The sequence below is a fragment of the Magnolia sinica genome, chromosome 2 (genome assembly GCF_029962835.1).
Source record: "Magnolia sinica isolate HGM2019 chromosome 2, MsV1, whole genome shotgun sequence".
NCBI lineage: Eukaryota > Viridiplantae > Streptophyta > Magnoliopsida > Magnoliales > Magnoliaceae > Magnolia > Magnolia sinica.
In genome coordinates this window covers 68554385-68573063 of record NC_080574.1, presented here as the reverse complement: position 1 = coordinate 68573063, position 18679 = coordinate 68554385, and the positions used below count along the sequence as shown (strand labels likewise).

At 39.8% G+C, this 18679-nt stretch overlaps 1 protein-coding gene across 1 annotated transcript; it reads left to right on the top strand.

The window, feature by feature from the left end:
• Window positions 1–2662: 2662 nt before the first annotated feature.
• LOC131237176 (monooxygenase 2-like) lies at window positions 2663–14776 on the top strand. The gene is made up of 6 exons (XM_058234847.1): window positions 2663–2815; window positions 2910–3056; window positions 3266–3334; window positions 3438–3603; window positions 12709–12937; window positions 13966–14776. Exons 1-6 carry the CDS (start codon window positions 2667–2669, stop codon window positions 14496–14498), a joined length of 1293 nt encoding a protein of 430 aa, XP_058090830.1. The 5' UTR covers window positions 2663–2666; the 3' UTR covers window positions 14499–14776.
• Window positions 14777–18679: the final 3903 nt, after the last annotated feature.

Genomic DNA, 18679 nt, shown 5'->3' with positions numbered 1-18679 from the left:
TTGTTATCTGTTCTTTCTTATTGTTGAGTTGATGCACCATCTTATGTCCGAAATGTTGAACACAATCATCTCTTGGATGTATGCAGTGATAACATATATATGATGTGTAACCGCCTAATCAGATTAACCATTCAAAAAAACTAATTCATTCGCCATGAGTCAGGTTTGGTGCTTCGGGCAGTTCGTTAACCGTTCATTAAGTCCAATGAGTAACGAGGAAGTTGCTTCGACCTGAGTTCGGGACTTGGAAAGCAATAGTGTCTGAGTTCCAAATTTGAAGCGTGACATTATTGGTGGCTTAATGTAATTGGTGTTCTTTTTTAGTTAAACTGAACAATAGACACCATTTCCCAAATTTCTATGGTGGCTTAATGTAATTGGTGTTCTTTATTTTCCTCTCTTCTTTAAAGCTTGATGGGGTATTAATTTGGATGTCTATCTTCTATTTTACTCGGCTTATCGAGACTTCTTGAAACTAACATTTCAAGTGTTCAAGTGGAAGTGTTAAGCTCTGATATAAAGAAGATCATCCCAACTCTTTTCGAATCTTCCTGTAAGTTTTGTTTTGTCTGAAAGCTAGAACTACCAACAATCTACTAACCAGTGCTCAAGCCTCTATTTTCGCCTCTATGTTTCTCATTTCAACATTGTGGAGGAAAGTTGTCCAAATAACCCCCCGTTAGTGATTAAACAATTACAAATAATGTTCTACACTCACCTCAACAGTTAGGTTCAATTGCCTGTAGCACAATTCAATAATAAAGAGCTCAAATCCTTGATCCAAACTAATCAAATTGTGTCAAATTATCTTCCATAAATTTGACAACTGAATTTGAAGTTAGAGAAGGTCGTTCTGAAGTCTACATTGCTCATAAGGTCAGTCCGATAGCTAGATCTGTGTTTGATCATCATAAGTCTGTTAGTGTTGCCCACCTGAAGATCTGCTCTATCAAGCACACACAAATTGATGATCTGCTCCATCTAAAACATGTATAAAGGTTGATGGGAAATCAAGCAAAAATCAAGTCGATGCAGCCATTCATCATAAATAGGCCAAGTAGGGCCTACGTACATCATATCTTCACTATGAAGTATGCCGCAGTATATAGATACTTCAACAGTTCAAGGTAAACAAAAGTCAAAATCATGAGAAAATGAATCAACGGTGATCACATATAATGGAGTGGTCCAGCATCGCGGACGTATTTAATTACTTGGAAAGAGGAACCGAATTGAAAGCTTAGCAAGTGTAAACTATAACCCAAAATGTCAAAAAGTCCGGGTCAGCCCCATGTATGAATCAAAAGATATGGAGCTGCAACCGAAGTGGGCTTGGACCCAACCCTTCTAGTCGGGGTCGTATCAGTCGCACATCCTTGCTGGGTCACGCGACCTGGGACCTTTTCGGGTCCCCCACTACCCTGCTGCCTGCACTACCGGCCCGACCCTGATCGTAGCACATTCTTTCATGGTCCTACGTATGAATGACCAATGAGATGCTAATTTTTGCCCTCGATCGCTCTCGTTGCTTTTCAAAGTGCCATCAAAGTGATCTGTGCATTTTGTATTATATGGTTTAAAAATTGAAGACCTTGTGGTATAGATGCAATGCTTCTTTTTTGGGTCGGCCAATGAAAAAGCGAGGAAAATGCCTAAGGTCGGCTCCTTTGTAATCTGGGTCCGCCTAACTGTGTTGTTGGTGATGTGGTTAATTTCTTTTCGTGATAAGCCTTTTATACCGTATAAAAAGGCATAAGATAACCATTGCATTATTTGCCAAGACAATCTAAAATCTGCAGTGAATATAATTAGCATTCTGATGGATATTTTTTCACGGTAGTTAATTGCAGAGGGATAGTTCTAAGATTCACCTTATGCAAAAACAGCCTTATAATAGTAATAGAAAACGAAAATGACATCCCCAACATCTATTCCTAACCTTGGCCTTACATGCCATCCCGTGAGGAAAAGAGTGACATGATCAAAGGTTTGAAATAGTCCAAATCTAAGAATATACATATATTTTTTGTGATAGCCGTACACTCAAGATGAGTTTCTTCCTATGGATGATTTTGAAGATAGAAACATTACCTTCGATATGAAAAGTCCCTTTAAACTACACGTGAAAGTTATTGGGCTGGCCTTTTTTCATTGGCCCTCACTCTGGCCCACCTTGGACGCTGGGCCCATATTTTAAGCCTGAGCCCTTGGACCAAATTTTGAGCTCGAGCCATAGAAGGTTGGACAGCCAGGGCGGCACTAGGCAGCCGAGCCATTGCGACCCCTATGTGAGCTCATGGCATAGATGTTTGGGGAATGTAACATGATCCCTATGGACTGGCTCTAGTAGTAAACATTAGCAATACCTTTGGATGTACAGCAGCAGAATAAAATGATATCTGTGGGGTCATGGGGGAAGGTGACAGGTGATTTAATAGGCTATTTATTTTGTTGAACCTCAGCTCTTTTGGAGTTTATCGAATGGTGGAAAATGACATGGCCAGCTCATGGTGTGTATTATTTTATTTATGTGCTTATATAGAATTTGTATCTTGCCGTTACCAAACAAGAAAGGCGTCAATGGAAAATTAAAATTATATGTATACTAGTTTTTTTTAATGTGGCCGCCTGATTCATTTTATTATCAATGACTTCATTCATACCTCATGATTCCTTCTCCTCCTCTCTATATCTGCCCATCTCCGTTGATCACACAAACGCACTCACATCAAAGCCTGGAAATGGAAGTTGTGGAAGATACTGTCATTGTGGGTGCTGGGATAGCAGGCCTTGCTGCTTCTTTAGGACTTTACAGGTATAAGCTATGATCATCTTTATATGATCGTATCTGTTTGCAATTCATTTCCTTTTAATAACAATGCTTATGATTTTGGTTTGCTATCTTGAAGAATGGGATTGAGAAGCGTGGTTCTGGAATCCTCGGACAGCTTGAGAGCAACTGGGTTTGCGTTCACAGCATGGACCAATGCTTGGAAGGCCTTGGATGCTCTTGGCATTGGTGATTCCCTTAGGCAACAACATGTCCAGCTTCATGGGTAAGCAACGGCAATCCAATCTTCTTCTCTGAATTGGTGAGAATCAAGTACGGACAGTGTCATGTGTTTTGATGCACTATTGGAATGAATTGCAATAATTAGATTACCTTGAAATTGGATTTGAAAAGGTTGGCAGAAGATTCACTTGTGCATCCGAACTCGTCATAAGATAATTGAATCAGGGAAATGCTGACAGATTGTTTGCGCAGGTTGGTTGTTGCCTCCGTTGCCACCGGACTTGCTACCTCACAAGTGTCGTTTATAGCAAAAGGGAAACTGTAAGTATGAGAATATTATGTAGTAAATAGAAAAGGAATGAATACGAATTCTATCATAATGTTGCGCGGTCTTGTCATTTTCTCATGTTCGTGGATGAGACAGAGGAGACCATGAGGTCCGGTGTGTGAGAAGGAACATGTTGCTCGAAGCGCTGGAAAGGGAGCTACCCCGCGGCACCATCAGATTCGGCTCAAAGGTGGTTTCCATTGAGGAGACATGGAATTTGAAGCTGGTGCATTTGGCAGATGGTTCGATCCTTAAAGCGAAGGTACACATGTGGCTCGCCAGATCAGCTGATAACCAGCTGGCTTTTTCTTTTTTTTTGCCCCAACAGTAACATGGCCAGGATTTCATACAGTTTGCCACAGTGGCACATGTGCTAGGAGTCATATCTTCAGATTCTCCTCACGTGAATTGCCAAAGAATTTCTCTAATAGAAATACATACGAACATATAAATAATGCATAGATATAGAAGAGATATGCTCCATGTTCTCGGAGCACTGTAATTTAATAAGAGTGCTCATAATTGCATTGGGTACCTAGCCAGTCAATCCATTGATCTAGACAATTCATTAGGTCCAATGCACATATCATGAGTTACCATGCAATTGTTTCCCTGATGTGACGAATATTAACTAACCATTTGACCATGTCCTCTAATGTGAACAGTCAAGATTATTTATTTTATTTATTTATTTATTTATTTATTTTTTTACACGAAAATAGGTCCAATTTGATCCATCTTTTTGTAAAGACCATCATAGAATGCTTACAATTCTAAACAATTACTTTTATTATAAAATCTCAACCATCCCATTCATGGCTTGGAAAAGGGATTCCTATAGAAAATTAAGGCCAAATCAAGAATTGATCGGATCTTCCAATTAGCGAGATTTTTGCAGGGCTCCCATGAATTGTGAGCTGGACTTAATGGATGGTTTAGATTGATTAATTGGAGTAAAATTAGGAGTTATAGTGCAACGAGAGCACCGGAGCATCTCTCTGGTTATAATGTAATAATAAAAGATAAGTCTTTCTTGAAAGAGAAAAGCCTTGATACACAGGAGCCAAGGAAATACGTGTGAAGAACTTTAAGGTTGTTGATTCTTGCGATTTTTACCGAACGCGACTGAACTTTACTTTTAAGCACCAAAATAGATCCCCTTTTTAATATCTACCTTTTTTTGACCTCGGCTGCTTTTTATTTTTTATTTATTGGGATAAAATTACCCTTGAATTTATCTTAGCGCATATAGAGGTGGTTGCACGCGGAAAATGCTCATGGGCCCACAACTATTTTTTATGTAGACCGTTGAAACCTCCCACTATGCGGAGAATGTTTATGGGCCTGTTCATACTAAGGTTGCATGCGCCTGGATGAAGGGAAGACAAATTATAACTTGATTAAAATACATTGTTTCCCCACAGGTTCTAAATAATGGATGTTCAATCCCAATTACCTATTCAGGTATGGTCTACTTATGAGTTGGATACCTCTCATTTTTTAGCTTGCGGCCAAAAACTGAAAATTAATAGATATGGTGAATATGACACAAACCTAACGGTGAGGCCCACAAATGGTGACCGATGCCATATAGTAGGCCCCATGGACACGAACTTATTGGCCCATTCTTAGTAGACTTAAGTCTACTGTGAGGTAGCTGAGATCATGGTTCACACAGGGTATGAGTCACGATTCAGACGTTGTACGGGTCTTAGTTCTGCATTGTAGGAGCCATGGTTAATTCTGTCGTTAAAGGAGTCTTTGTTTTTACATTATAGGGGTCGTGGTTGTGCACACTTGAGTGATTGTGGTTTGTACAAACCGTGACCCCTGTCACGTGCGAACCCCAACCCTTACCACGTAAGGACATTAAAGACATTGACCCCTATAATGTCATAACCGCGACCCCTACTACGTCCAAATAGGGACCCTTGCCACATCATAACTACGACCAACATTCGAACCGCAAACCCTACCTTAATAGGGGTTTGTGTTCGTGGGGCCTATAATATGGCATTGGGTCACTGTCGATAGAGCTCATCGTTGTGAGGTTTGTATCCTATCAACACCGTCCATCTATTTTTATTTTCAAGATTAGGGCATGGCCAAAGAATGAGGGGTATCTAACTCATAAGTGGACGATAACTAAGGAAAGATTGGGGATTAAACATCCACCCTTTATGCAGTGATTTACCTCCAATTGCGCTAGAAGATTTAATGTGTTTTCTCCCTGTGAATGGCATCGCGCTCGTTCACATGAGCATCAAGTTCTCTAGATATTTCTCGGCAACGAAGTATATGTCACCGATGCTCTTGAGTTTTATCAAAGTGTTTATAAGTTTAGTCAAGGGAGCATTATCCCAAACAATGAAATGAATGTCATGAATGGATGGGTAAAATGTTATATTGACGACTAAAATGAGAAAAAGTTTCGATATCAATGGTCAGGATTTCACTTAAAAACCTCTAAGCTCGATCGACAATAGACATGGAGTCATCAGCCATTAGAGAATGAAAGATTGCTTGAAGATGAGAAGAAAGGAAATTTAGGTGTACAGAGGAATAGGCACTAACAATTTCTTTAAATAGGCATTCAGGACGAACAATCACACCTAAAGATGAGGAGTCATATTGGTTGAGGTGCCTCATAAATTGTATGAAATGTTTCCTAAGGAGAGGAAATGAACAGGTGCACAACTTCTCGTAAATAAATTGTTATTAATGTAATTATGCATACAGGAGTTGAAAAGCTAAGTAGTAGAGATAAAACAATACAAATTCAGGAATAAGTCTTCTGGTTGATTGTATTGAAGATAAAAGAATTATAAGACCGACAACGGGTAAGTACAAGGCAATCAGAAATTGAAAGACGAGAAAGATGCAATTGCTTTTTGAATCTTCGAATACTTGACTTCTTACCGATGGAGAGCAAGTTTGGTTTTGGGTTATGAGAATATAATCTCACCAATCAATGGAGTATGTTTTTGCATGAAGGCACCTAGTCGATTGATTTCAGCCTTCTAATCATATCTGTGGTTGGTTAAATATTTGGGTTCTTCCTTTAGCAATCTTTGTTTCTCTTCCATAATAGAGATTTAAACCTTTAGATTGGTCAAGGATGCATATAACTCTTTCAGGTTATTATATGATACAGCAAGTTGCTCCCTATCAATTGTGATCCTAGTCATCTTGAGGGAGATGACTGAATGCTCAGCTTGAAGTCTATTAACCACAATAACTATGTTCCAGTGTTCATAAATTAAGCCTATATGTTCATAAAGAGCATTTAACTTGGAAAACAAGGTTTCATCCGATCTAGTGAGAGTCCAGTATCGGTGAACAAGAAAGTTAAATCTCTTGACCAATCCTGATGAAATTATGTTAGCATCACCAGAACGAATGAGGATTCATAATTCTTCTTGTAGTTGCTGAATTTTTTATGAAGGTATAAGAGACTCGACCACCATGATGTCATGTGGCAAGGCTTGATCGAAGGAAGATAATATGTCTTATATAGGAAGCAGTTCCTCCGAAGAAAAAGGCATGAGAATCATCAACCATAGGAGTGGAGACGTTTATCATTGAAATTTATGTACTTTGACAAGGAGTAGTTTGAGTTGGTCGAGATAACTATTGTGTTTCTGCTTTATTTAGAAGAACATCTCATGTTCATTGACTGGAGCGATGACATGATTGGTCAGTTCTAAAGAAGAAGCAAGCTGAATGGGGAACAAGGTTGTTGGCACCATTGAATCCATGATATTTTTTTATCCTGATCAGGCATAAGTGACAAATTTATTGATTGCAAACGAAGACTGAAGGACTTTGCAGGCTAGCATATAATTACCGCCTCTTGGCATTTAATTTGATCTGTCGATTGATGAATATCGCTCGTGGTCCTTTCTCAATTAGAAACTTCAAATGTTTCGGCCTTGGACTGAGCAACATTGACCAAAATGTCTAAAATATACATGTTGGCCTAAAGATTTGAGGCAACAATTAACTTTTCAGTGGCTACCTTAGTTACTATATATATATAAAGAAACTTAGTAAAGGAAACTACCCAATCTTTACAAAAAGGAAAGAGCATAATATTGGAATGACATCCACCTAGATTTGACTGAACAATGATGGTAATGAATTGGTTGTCCGCTGGTGAAATTTTCGTTAGGATCAAAAACCAAAGCCAAAGCTTGATTGGAGTGAGGAAAAGGAGGATGATTGTGACAATATGGCTTGAGATATTGGTTGAAAGGAAGATTAGGATCATTTAATCTTTTCTTTTCACACTAGCATTTATTAAAGACCCTATTAAAATGAGCATCTTTATGTCCTTTATATTTCTCTTCCATCTCTCAAGAATACTTAATAGGTGGGATATCCAACCAAAATTTAGTTTTGTAATACTTCTCAAAATCAGCGATAACTTTCGCTGAAGAGGGAATACCTAAAGCAGTTCCACCAGATGTTGTAGGTAGAATAGGGTGAGGTACTGTAAGAGGTCCAAGGTCAGAGATTTTAGAAATAGTTAAAGGAATTTTAAGCTCTAGTATCGAAGTAGTAGTTAAAACTGTCTTATGCCATTATGGTCCTCTAACACTTCGGTTTAGGTTGAACTGGCTCGACCATTTTAATTATAGAGAAAGAACAATCGACCATCTTTATTAGTAATGGTGATGAAACTGTCAATGTGGTCGATGTTGCCTTCCTTGATTGTGTCTTTCTCTGAATAGGAGGCATGACTGACTGAGGAGTAGTTGACTTCTTGGTGCTTTCTTTATTTAATTTCATTTTCTCAGCCACATGTTTTTCTACCTTGAAGGAAGAAGAAAGCCAAGCGATTATTAATTTATGAGACCCATTGATTAGATTCTCATAATAATTCTTCCACTATGAGTGGAATGATTCTAGCTGTTATGGATGAATGGTGAAGAGAAGGAGAATGAAAGATAAATCGATGGATTTAAACTGTTTGGGGAGAGTCTGAATGATGGTGACCGAGTCCATAACTGGTCGATGAATCGTAGGTTGGTTACCAGTTTGGTAAATGAAAGGAAAATGGATACCTTGAGCTAAACCAAACTAGCACGCAAGAAGATTGGAACAATATTGTTTAATGACAGCCTCAACATTAACACCCATGTCTACGGTGCCACCATATGGTAGGTTTTTGCAAATTAGATAACTTTTCCAAGCCACATCCCTGAGGTTTGCTGATTTAGTAATTCATATTCTTTAGTGAACCATGTCGGATTGAACTCTTTATCCATGAAGGGGCACAAAATATGACTAGGCTTGTTGAGAGTGAAAGAAAGAAAGAAGTTCATATATTTGGCAAACGAATAATTAATGTTGAAGAAGAAAATGTCGGGATGGTTGAAGGAAGTAAATTTTATCTTTGATGGAGCGGATTTCATGAATTTAGCTCTAAAATATTCATAAACCCATACATGAATAAGCTAGATAGACCTACCAGAATGGTAGAATCCCTTTTTTATTGCTTTATATATGCTACGATAAAGGTGGTCAAGCACGAAAGGGGCAATGGCAAGCTAACATTCTTGAGCGAGTGCCTCAGCCAGATAAATGTATTCTTTAATGATTTATAGAGCGCTCAAACACAACAAAAATCGGTAGATCCACATCAACAAGAATGCCATGTATTCTTGTTCATTAACCTCATCTATAAATTTGCATTGGAGTATGCCTTGTTAGTCTTGTCTGGGAGAGTGAAGGAATGTGGGTTGTTCATAGCAAAGCCTGGGAAGATAGGTTCCCCGAAGGGCATAAGGTAAATGAATGCATATAGATCCATGATCGATGGACCATGGGGCCACATCCAAAATGGAATATATTGGTCGATTGACTCTAGAAAGTTGATGTCATTATAAGAACGAAGGAAGTAGGTGGATATTCATGCAGAGAAAATTTACTGCATTCATAAATTCTTACATGCTTCCATGTATCTTCATGTTGTGCTTCAACATAAGCATACCATTCATCCCAACCATTCATCGGTTTTGGCCATGCTCATGGAGACTCAAATGCATTTGAGGGGTCTAGAAAATTATTTGATTGGATGAGAAGAACTTCATCATGACACTTTAGGAAGCTGAGTTTGATTTTACGAAGTTGTTTATAGGCAACAGCCGAATGGAAAGCAAGACCTGACATCAACACTGCATTGTCTAGATTAGTTGGAGTATTGAATAGAAGATCATTAATTACTTTGGAAGATAAGTCATCATGGTCTTTAATAAATTCCAAGTGAAAAGATGGAGCAAAAGAAAAAGAAGATGTAGCCATGGTGACTTCAGGAGAGGAAATTGAGAGGAGTCTGATGCAAGAGAAGAAGAGTGAAAAGGGAGTAAAACAAACTTAAGAGTTGCTTATGTATCAGTTGTGATAGGTGTGCACTAATGAAAAGGTTATCATAACTCCTTGTACGATATGATTTCATGCCACGTGTCGTCTGGACAACCTAAAAGCGTGAGACAAAGGATATCTCTTGATATGACATCAATCAAGTAGAATCAATGGGAAAATAACGCATGGATTAATGATCGATTACATTTATGATGTTGGGCAATGAAACAACGCCACTGTCACCTTTTTCCCAAAGGCGAAGCGACGTGGGAGGCAATGTTATACCCTATTTATGGCTATTCTGAGAAAGCCAATAGGAGGGCAATGTGTGGCATTGCATGAGGAATAGGAAGTGGATAAAAAGATCTTCAAAGACTTGGAGTGCTTTTAGCAGATTATAGCTAGGGTAAAGCTAATTCTACATGTTAGTAGTTTTCGACGAAGTACTGTAGTTGACATACGAGAAGCCTGGCCGAACGGTCAACATAGAAAGATGTGGAATGCAGTCGATCTATTAAGTATATAAAAGGGGACCAAGGGTAACAAAACCTTGGCCAACAGAAATAAAGTAAGCAGGCAAGAAGCATTCAAAAGCAAAAAGGATAGAGGGACAAGACAATGAAAGAAAGAAGGATTTATAAAACTACATGGTAGTGGTTTGGATACCATATTAAAGAAGGAAACATCTAGAAGAATTAATACTACATGTCATCAGACTACCAGTGAAAGTAATATGACCGTTGTGGTTGATGAACGATTAACAACAAAAGCAGGCCCTGGCCAAAAGAAGAGGAACAATTAGTAAAGAGAAACGTACTAAAAGAAGGATCCAAAGAATAGAAGAATCTAGAGAGGCCTTTAGACTATTGTAACCATTATAGTAATGGAAGAAGGATATGGAAGAATAAGATATAACAAAAATCTATAAATAGTAGAGGAATCCAATAAAGAAATCACAACCAAAATATAAAAAATGCAACCAACAACAACAATCACTCAAGTGTACCAATTTATCTTTTATCTTAGCTTATCTCAGGAGTAGCGGTAATTCTTAGCCATAATCTTTAGTTGTAATCAAAGTCTACACTCATACATTGAATTTGTCTCTTATCGAAAATCAAGTTGTTCTTTCAAGAGACGCATTCTTGTAGTTGTTCCTAGTAATTGATTGTGAGTTTTTCCTTTTCTTTGATTTGCATTGGTATTTTGAAAATTCCTTTTTTATGGAAGGCACAAAGTAACCCATCTTCTGAGGAAGAACCCCACCCTCCGATTATTGCATGATTATTATCAAATTTTACAAGTGGCTAAGTAAGTGATCACTGATCTTCTAAGAATCTGGTCATATACGTTCATGGGTGTATCTGCTTATTTTGGCGCTTGGGGTCAAAATTGATCGGTTTGGATCAAACCTCTATATTAATGTTGTCACACCCACTCAACATAAATAAAACCAAGTGTCAAACACATGCATCACGCGATGGCTCCATAGAGTTCACTTGGTGTGTTGTACTTAGTAGGCTATCAGCTTTCCCTGGTAATGGCAACACGCAATCGTACTAGATAGGGAAAGGATGAGGTGTGGCCTGGCCTCTCAAGACAGATTGGCCCTTATCGTGGGGCTAACCTTGATGTATGCATTGTATATCCACTATGTGTATCCATTTTTCTATCCTATTTTAAGGAATGTGCCAAAAAATGAAGCAGATCAAAGTCTCAAGTGGTCCATACCATAGGGAATAGTCATGATTGACCATTAAAACTTATTGTGGGCCACAAATGTTTTGGATCAAGTTGATACTTGTTTCTTCCCTTCATATAGGTTTTTGTGACCTTATCGACAGGTTGATGGTAAATAAATGTTAAGGAAACATTACGGTGAGCCTTAGGAAAATTCTAATGACGGGCATTCGATCACCATTGTTTCCCATGCTATGGCCCACTTCAAATGTGATATGCTTTATTTTTGGGCTCATTCCCTAAAATGAGCAAGAAAAACATATGGATGGCATGAATATACAATACACAGATCTAGGTGGGCCCCACGGTTATGGCTTCACCAATTTGATTGAGGTCAGGCCCACCAAATCCAGACCCAATGCACGTGTCAGTAAGCACGAAGGCAAGTATCCATAGTTTACCATTAGGGCTACTTGGGTATCTAATCGCATTCACTTTCCCTACTTTCTCATCCTTAGGGGTCATTGGGCACCATGGATTTGGGGGGTCTGAGAAGATTTTAAGAGGATTTCAAACCCCTTGGTATGTTTGGCACCATATAGTAACTAAGGGTTTCAAATCACCTCAAAGAGAGGGTTTGAAATCCAAAGTGAAAGCTTGGATTACATTTAAAATCATTCCAAGAGTTACATCTAGGCTATTAATCTACTGGGCACATGGCCTACTAATGATATCTCAAAACAATCAGATTATTAATTGCATTGTTATAATTACTTCAATATGATAATCTGTGCTGCTCAAACATTTTTCATGTATATTAATGGTTACAAATCGTTGATTAGTCACTTGGATGTGATCTTGTGCTTGTGACCCATCTGAGACTTGGGATTTTATCATTTTTGGGCAAAATATATATTTCAACGGTCTTAGTACAACCATTGTATCAAACATTACATACACTAGTTAGATATATTAAAGGTGATTTAGGAATTAAATTCAAACTCCTGTAAATATATTATGCATAGCTACTTTTGGATTTGTGGAGATTCTGAATCCTGGGTGCCAAATACAGAAGGAGGGTCCTAAATACAAGAGGAGAATTTCAAATCCAGGGGTTACGAATCCACACTCCCAAACACGCACTGTCATAGTTGACCCAATAAAGACTTTTTCCTATGTGTGAAAATCGCAATTTAACTGAATAGTACAAAAGCACCATCGTTTGAAAAAGCTCCAACCCATCTTCATTTACAAGTGACTATGTTGGAATATGTGAGTTACATGGAACAAAACATAATATATCCATATCCTCAATTTTCAGGTCTTGGTCGGATGTGATGGAGTGAACTCAGTGGTGGCCAAATGGTTGGGTCTGCCGAAACCACCCTTCCCACGGCGTTCGGCTGCAAGGGGCATTGCTGAGTACCCAGGAGGACATGGTTTCAAGTCTGAGTTTTTGCAGTACGTTGGAGATGGCTTCCGGTCTGGTTTCTTGCCATGCGACGAAAAGACCATCTACTGGTTTTTCACTTTCATTTCGTCACCCCAAGGTAAATCTTTCAATTGCCAAATTTTAGCTTTCGTCTTTATTTGCATGTTTAGGGGAGAAGGGAAAGAGGGATGGTGGGAGAGGAACTCCGGGCTAAACAAGATCAGAGGCCGAAAAAAAAACTCAGATTGGCCATATGATCATATGACCAATGTGAAATTGCAAGTAAAACCTCTAAGTTTAATCATTTAGGCCCGCACTAGTCGGATGAATTTTGAATATTCTCTTCGTGATAGTGAGTCACACCTGATGAATGGGTTTGATGAAAGATACACACCATGATAGCCCCATCCACAAGTCTATGGTTGGCATCTCATTAATTTCCATTCTTCCCTATGGTGCGGCACACATGAGTTGTGGATCTGGAGGATTTTTTTACCCCAGGGTCTATCATTGAGGAAGAATTGTGATGGACGGAGTTGATTTTAAATAGAAATCATGGCTGGCCCCAATGATCTCAACTGTTTTATTTAGAATATGTTAATAGTATATAACAACTATTACAGCCATATGTATGACTTTACCTACTAAATAGATAGATTTATCTAAAATTTGGAAAGGTTTATAGCTGTACATGCAACTATAATACTAGCCTATATTCTAACATGCTCTAGCATCTCTGCGTAAAATAGGTGTTGTGGAGGATTTCCGTCTTCTTATTTCCCATCCCTTCCATTTTGGAAGCCGTGTAGGATGGTTAGAGCTTCTGATGGACGTGTTCCTTCAAAATTGTTAACAATTCAAGCTTGGACACACAAAATGAGTAGTTTATGCGTTGATGATTGAACCTATTCTTATCCATTTCGTGGGCTAATTGGATGGTTTCAATCCTCTGATCTTCACAACTTTTGCTCCAAATATTGGTCAATTGGACCACCCACATCCATGTCTCCTATACCCATATAACTATTCTTGTACTGGACCACTAGAAAAATGCATACCTAGCTTTACTAATGCACTAATGCACGCATTGTTTACGCCATTGCATTTTACCATTATTGAAATTTTGGCTTCCTTCTTCTTTGATAGCTAAAGATGCGGAAGAAAACCCGGCCAAGATGAAACATTACTTGTTGAGCTTGCTTCAGAAAGCGCCCAAAGAAGTAACAGGCATCATAGAAAAGACTGAACTGGATACTATCCTTTCATCTCCATTGAGATTCAGGTTTCCATGGGATGTTTTGTGGGGGCGCATATGCAAGAACAATGTTTGTGTGGCTGGCGATGCATTCCATCCAATGACTCCGGATCTCGGCCAAGGAGCCTGCTCGGCATTGGAAGACGGTGTTACTCTGGCAAGGTGCATTGGTGAGGCCTTGCTGGGGAAATCCACTGCAGGAGGAGATGAAAGTGGTAGGATAAGTAGGGGCTTGGAGAAGTATGCCAAGGAAAGGAGATGTAGAGGCTTTGATCTCATCCCTACTGGCTACGTATTAGGTTTTATACAACAAAGCAATGGGGTGGTGATGAGCTTCTTGAGGGATAAGTGTTTGGCTGGATTCATGGCTGGGATGTACCTGAATAAGGCCGACTTTGATTGTGGGACCCTCTTCAGGGATTGAAATTGCAATATGACTTGCACCAGATGCGATGCCCACCCCTGATGCTACTAGAATATGAAGCCCTGATCAGTCCAATTGGTACCCGTGCGGGCCACACTCGAGTGGTGGAGCCCACTGATTGAATGGATCATACCGTTGCTTGATTTGTCTACTTCTGTCTTTTGCGATTGTCTAAAATAGGGCTTGTTAATGGGCTTTATTGACTATGTTGTAATAAGTTTGATAGTCCAGTGGACTACCGTTCTTGTACCTAATAATAAAATTGTTGGCTTTACAAAGCGCAAATGCTGACAAGTGAAGCGCAAAACCCACTTTTACCGACGAAAATTTTTGTCGCTAAAAGTGCTTTTTTCGTAGGTAAAAAGTTTTACCGGGGAAAAATTTACTTAGTTAAAAGACAGACGGTAAAGGTTTGTACCGATGAAAATTTCAATCATCGGCAATGGCAAGATTTTTACCAATGAATTTTTTCGCCAATAAAAAATAAGCAAAAAACTTTGACCAATGATTTTTTTTTTATAGGTAAAAATATTTACAAAACTTTTATCGACAAATGTTTTCGTTGGTAAAAATAAGTCTAAAACTTTTACCGACGAATTTGTTCGTCGGTAAAACACAAGTGTAAAACTTTTACCGAGGAATTGTTTCGTCGGTAAAAAATAAGTGTAAAACTTTTACCGACGAATTTTTTCGTAGGTAAAAATATTTACAAAAATTTTACCCATGAATTTCTTCATCGGTAAAAAATAAGTGTAAAACTTTTATCAATGATTTTTTTCGTAGGTAAAAAAATTTACAAAAATTTTACCTAGAATTTTTTTCGTTGGTAAAAAATAAGTAAGAAACTTTTACCGACGATTTTTTTCGTAGGAAAAGATATTTAAAAAACTTATACGAAAAAGTAAAAACTTTTACCTACGAAAATATTCGTAAGTAAAAATAACGATACTTTTACTTATGAAAATCTTCGTAGGTAAAAATATTTACAAAACTTTTACCTACAAAAAGTTTCGTAGGTAAAAGTCTCTCTCTCTCTCTTTTTTTTTTCAATATTCCAGCACAAAATTCCTGATATACACTTGTTACAATATATTTCATCATATTCTTCCTGATATACACCTGTTATATAATATATTTCATCATATTCACATTCACATCCATCTAAACCCAAACTAGTAAATCCATCCAAACATAAATTACATTCATCCAAACACAAACAATCTTATCCACATCACATTCATTCACGCATAAATACATATAAGTTTAACATCATAAATAAAAATATAAAAAATCACAAAGATGAAGGCGGAGGTGGTGGGGGCATCGGTGGGTAAGCGTGCAACGATAGCCTAAAACATCTCCGTCATCCGTCGCTCATGCTCCACCCGCATCTCCTGCATCCTCCTCTCATGATCCTCGCTCTGCCGCGCCTTCTCTGCCATCCTCCTCCTCTCCTGCTCCTCCTTCTGCCTCGTCAGCTTCTCCATCCTCCTCTTCTGCTCCTGCCTCTGCCTCGCCAGCTCCATCCTCCTTTCCTGCTCCTCCCTCTGCCTTGCCATCTCCTTCATCCTCCTCTCCTGCTCCTCATTCTGCCTCATCAGCTCCTCCATCCTCCTCTCCTGCTCCTCCCTTTGCAGAGGCAGCATCTGAGAGTCAGTTAGATTGGCTGATTGGTTCTGAAGGTGGACTTCACTTTAGAGGCCGATTATGTGTCCCAGATATTCCTAAGTTGCGCAGAGATCTTATGACTGAGGCACATCGATCGTAGTTCTCTATCCACCCTGGCTCGACGAAGATGTATCGCGATATGAGGCGTCATTATTTTTAGGCGGGGATGAAGCGTCGGATTGTCAGTTTTGTGGCCAAGTGTGACACGTGCCAGCGTATTAAGGCCGATCATCAGAGACCCCCTAGTCCCTTGCAGCCGTTGATCGTCCCGTTATGGAAGTCGGAGCACGTATCCACCGATTCTATCATGGGTTTGCCAAGGACTCAGCGCGGTCACCACGCCATCTGAGTTGTCGTCGATCATCTGACGAAGTCGGCACATTTTCTTGCGATTCGTGAAACTTGGCATACGGACCGGCTCGCTAGGCTGTTTGTTGATGAGATCGTGAGACTACATGGCGTCCCAGTTTCGATCATTTCAGACTGAGATCCGAGGTTCACGTCTCAGTTTTGGGGGAGCTTCTAGAGAGCGATGGGGACTGATTTGTAGCTCAGCTCCACATATCATCCGCAGACTGATGGTTAGGCCGAGAGGGTCAACCAGATCCTTGAGGATATGCTTCGGGCTTGCGTGATTGATTTCTCGGGTAGCTGGGACGAGTACTTGCGATTGGCTGAGTTCGCGTACAACAATAGCTATCAGGTGACCATTAGCATGACTCCTTTTGAGGCATTATACAGCAGACCGTGTAGATCTTTGAGTTGTTAGACTGATGTTGGAGAGCGGTGTCTCCTAGGTCCCGAGCTTGTATAGGAGACATCAGAGGTCATCGACGTCATCAGGCAGATGATGCGCACAACTCAGAGCCGGCGGAAAATTTTTACTGATTGTTGGACTCGTCCCTTGGAGTTTGCCGTTGGGGACCATGTTTATCTCAAGGTCTCACCCATGAAGGGTGTGGTTCATTTTGGAGCGAAGGGTAAGCTTGCCCCAAGATTCATAGGACCTTTCGAAATCACCTGGCGCGTTGGTGCCATGGCCTATCAGCTTGCCTTGCCATCTCAGTTGTTTGGCGTCCACAACATTTTCCATGTCTCTATATTGAGGAAGTGTGGGTCAGACAATGTTCCTATTATTGATTAGCAACCGTTGGAGGTTCGTGAGGATGCTACTTACATTGAGCAGCCAATTCGTATCCTCAATCGGAAGGAGTAGGTCCTCCGGACCAAGGTCATTCCCTTGATGAAGGTGCAGTGGGGCCATTATAGTGTGGATGAGGCGTCTTAGGAGCACGAGGCGGAGATTCAAGAGCACTATACCCATCTTTTCGATGTTTAATTGTATGTTGTATTGTGTTTTGATCATATATAATGTTATGTTCCTTTTCCCTTATGAGTTATGCTTAATTATGATGGTAGTATAAATTTCGAGGACAAAATTTTTATTAGGTGGGGAGAGCTGTAAGGCTCGTATCCTAGTCTGTACTGTTCTGTCGACTCCCACTATCCTTCCCATCGAATTTCGGCAACCTGCGACCTATAATCGACGTTTGTGCATGACCCTAAGTAGTATCCCATTGATTTGAGTCAGCTCAATCCGAGACTTGTACCATTACGACCGCACCGTCATCGTGGTTCCAACGCCGCGTCTTACACACCGATCTGATACCCTGGCCAGGAGATGTGGGTCGACGTTTATTTCAAAGAAACACCGCCATTTGCGAACTGAAGAGAATCTCTACGATCTATCTCATCAATCAATCAATCAATCAAAGTACACACCCATACTTTCTTTCTCCCCAAGTCAAGCAACCTACCAAGTCAACTCTCAAGTCAAGTATACTATCACCTCATATCCATCACTCACATCTATCACCTCTCTTACAACCACCCTTTCTCTCTTTTTCTCTTCACATTTTTTCAAGCAACAAAAATCTCAAGCAAAAGTGGTCGACGTCCAAGCATCCCAAGAGAGAAAAGTGCATGTGTGTAGCCCACTTCCTAGCCCAAAATCCTTCATCCTAGCCATTCACTTCTCATCACCCTCCATCAAAGTGAGACACAAGGAGATCGACATTCCATCGGACCAAGAAGATCGAACGGTGAGTGCTTCTATAGGCCTAGATTTCATGTTTTTATGATGAGCCAAGTGAGGCCTACCGATTGATGGTATGGATCTCACTTTGGACCCTATATGTGGTCGATGGCCCACTTTTATTCTCATGATCATTCCATGATGGGGCCATTCTCCATGGACCCCATCATGATGTTTATTTTCCTTGCATGGATAGGGTCATCTAGACCTTGCATTTCAGTGGAGAAAGGATCTCCACCGTTGATTTTGATCGGTGGGCCCACATGTATTGTGATCCACTTAATATATGATTGAATGCATGGAAGGGAGGGCCCATAATGTCGAGGTCCCTCCATCATCACGTCTCTCTCTCTCTCTCTCTCTCTCTCTCTCTCTCTCCTTCCTTTATTTTATGGCCCACCTAATGAGTGTATGTGAT

Excerpts from the sequence above, each read along its gene's own strand:
- LOC131237176 (XM_058234847.1), top strand. The coding sequence starts at position 2,667 with ATGATTCCTTCTCCTCCTCTCTATATCTGCCCATCTCCGTTGATCACA. Across the intron at positions 3,604-12,708 it reads GTTCGATCCTTAAAGCGAAG|GTCTTGGTCGGATGTGATGG; the intron begins GTACACATGTGG and ends CTCAATTTTCAG. Across the intron at positions 12,938-13,965 it reads TTTCATTTCGTCACCCCAAG|CTAAAGATGCGGAAGAAAAC; the intron begins GTAAATCTTTCA and ends CTTCTTTGATAG.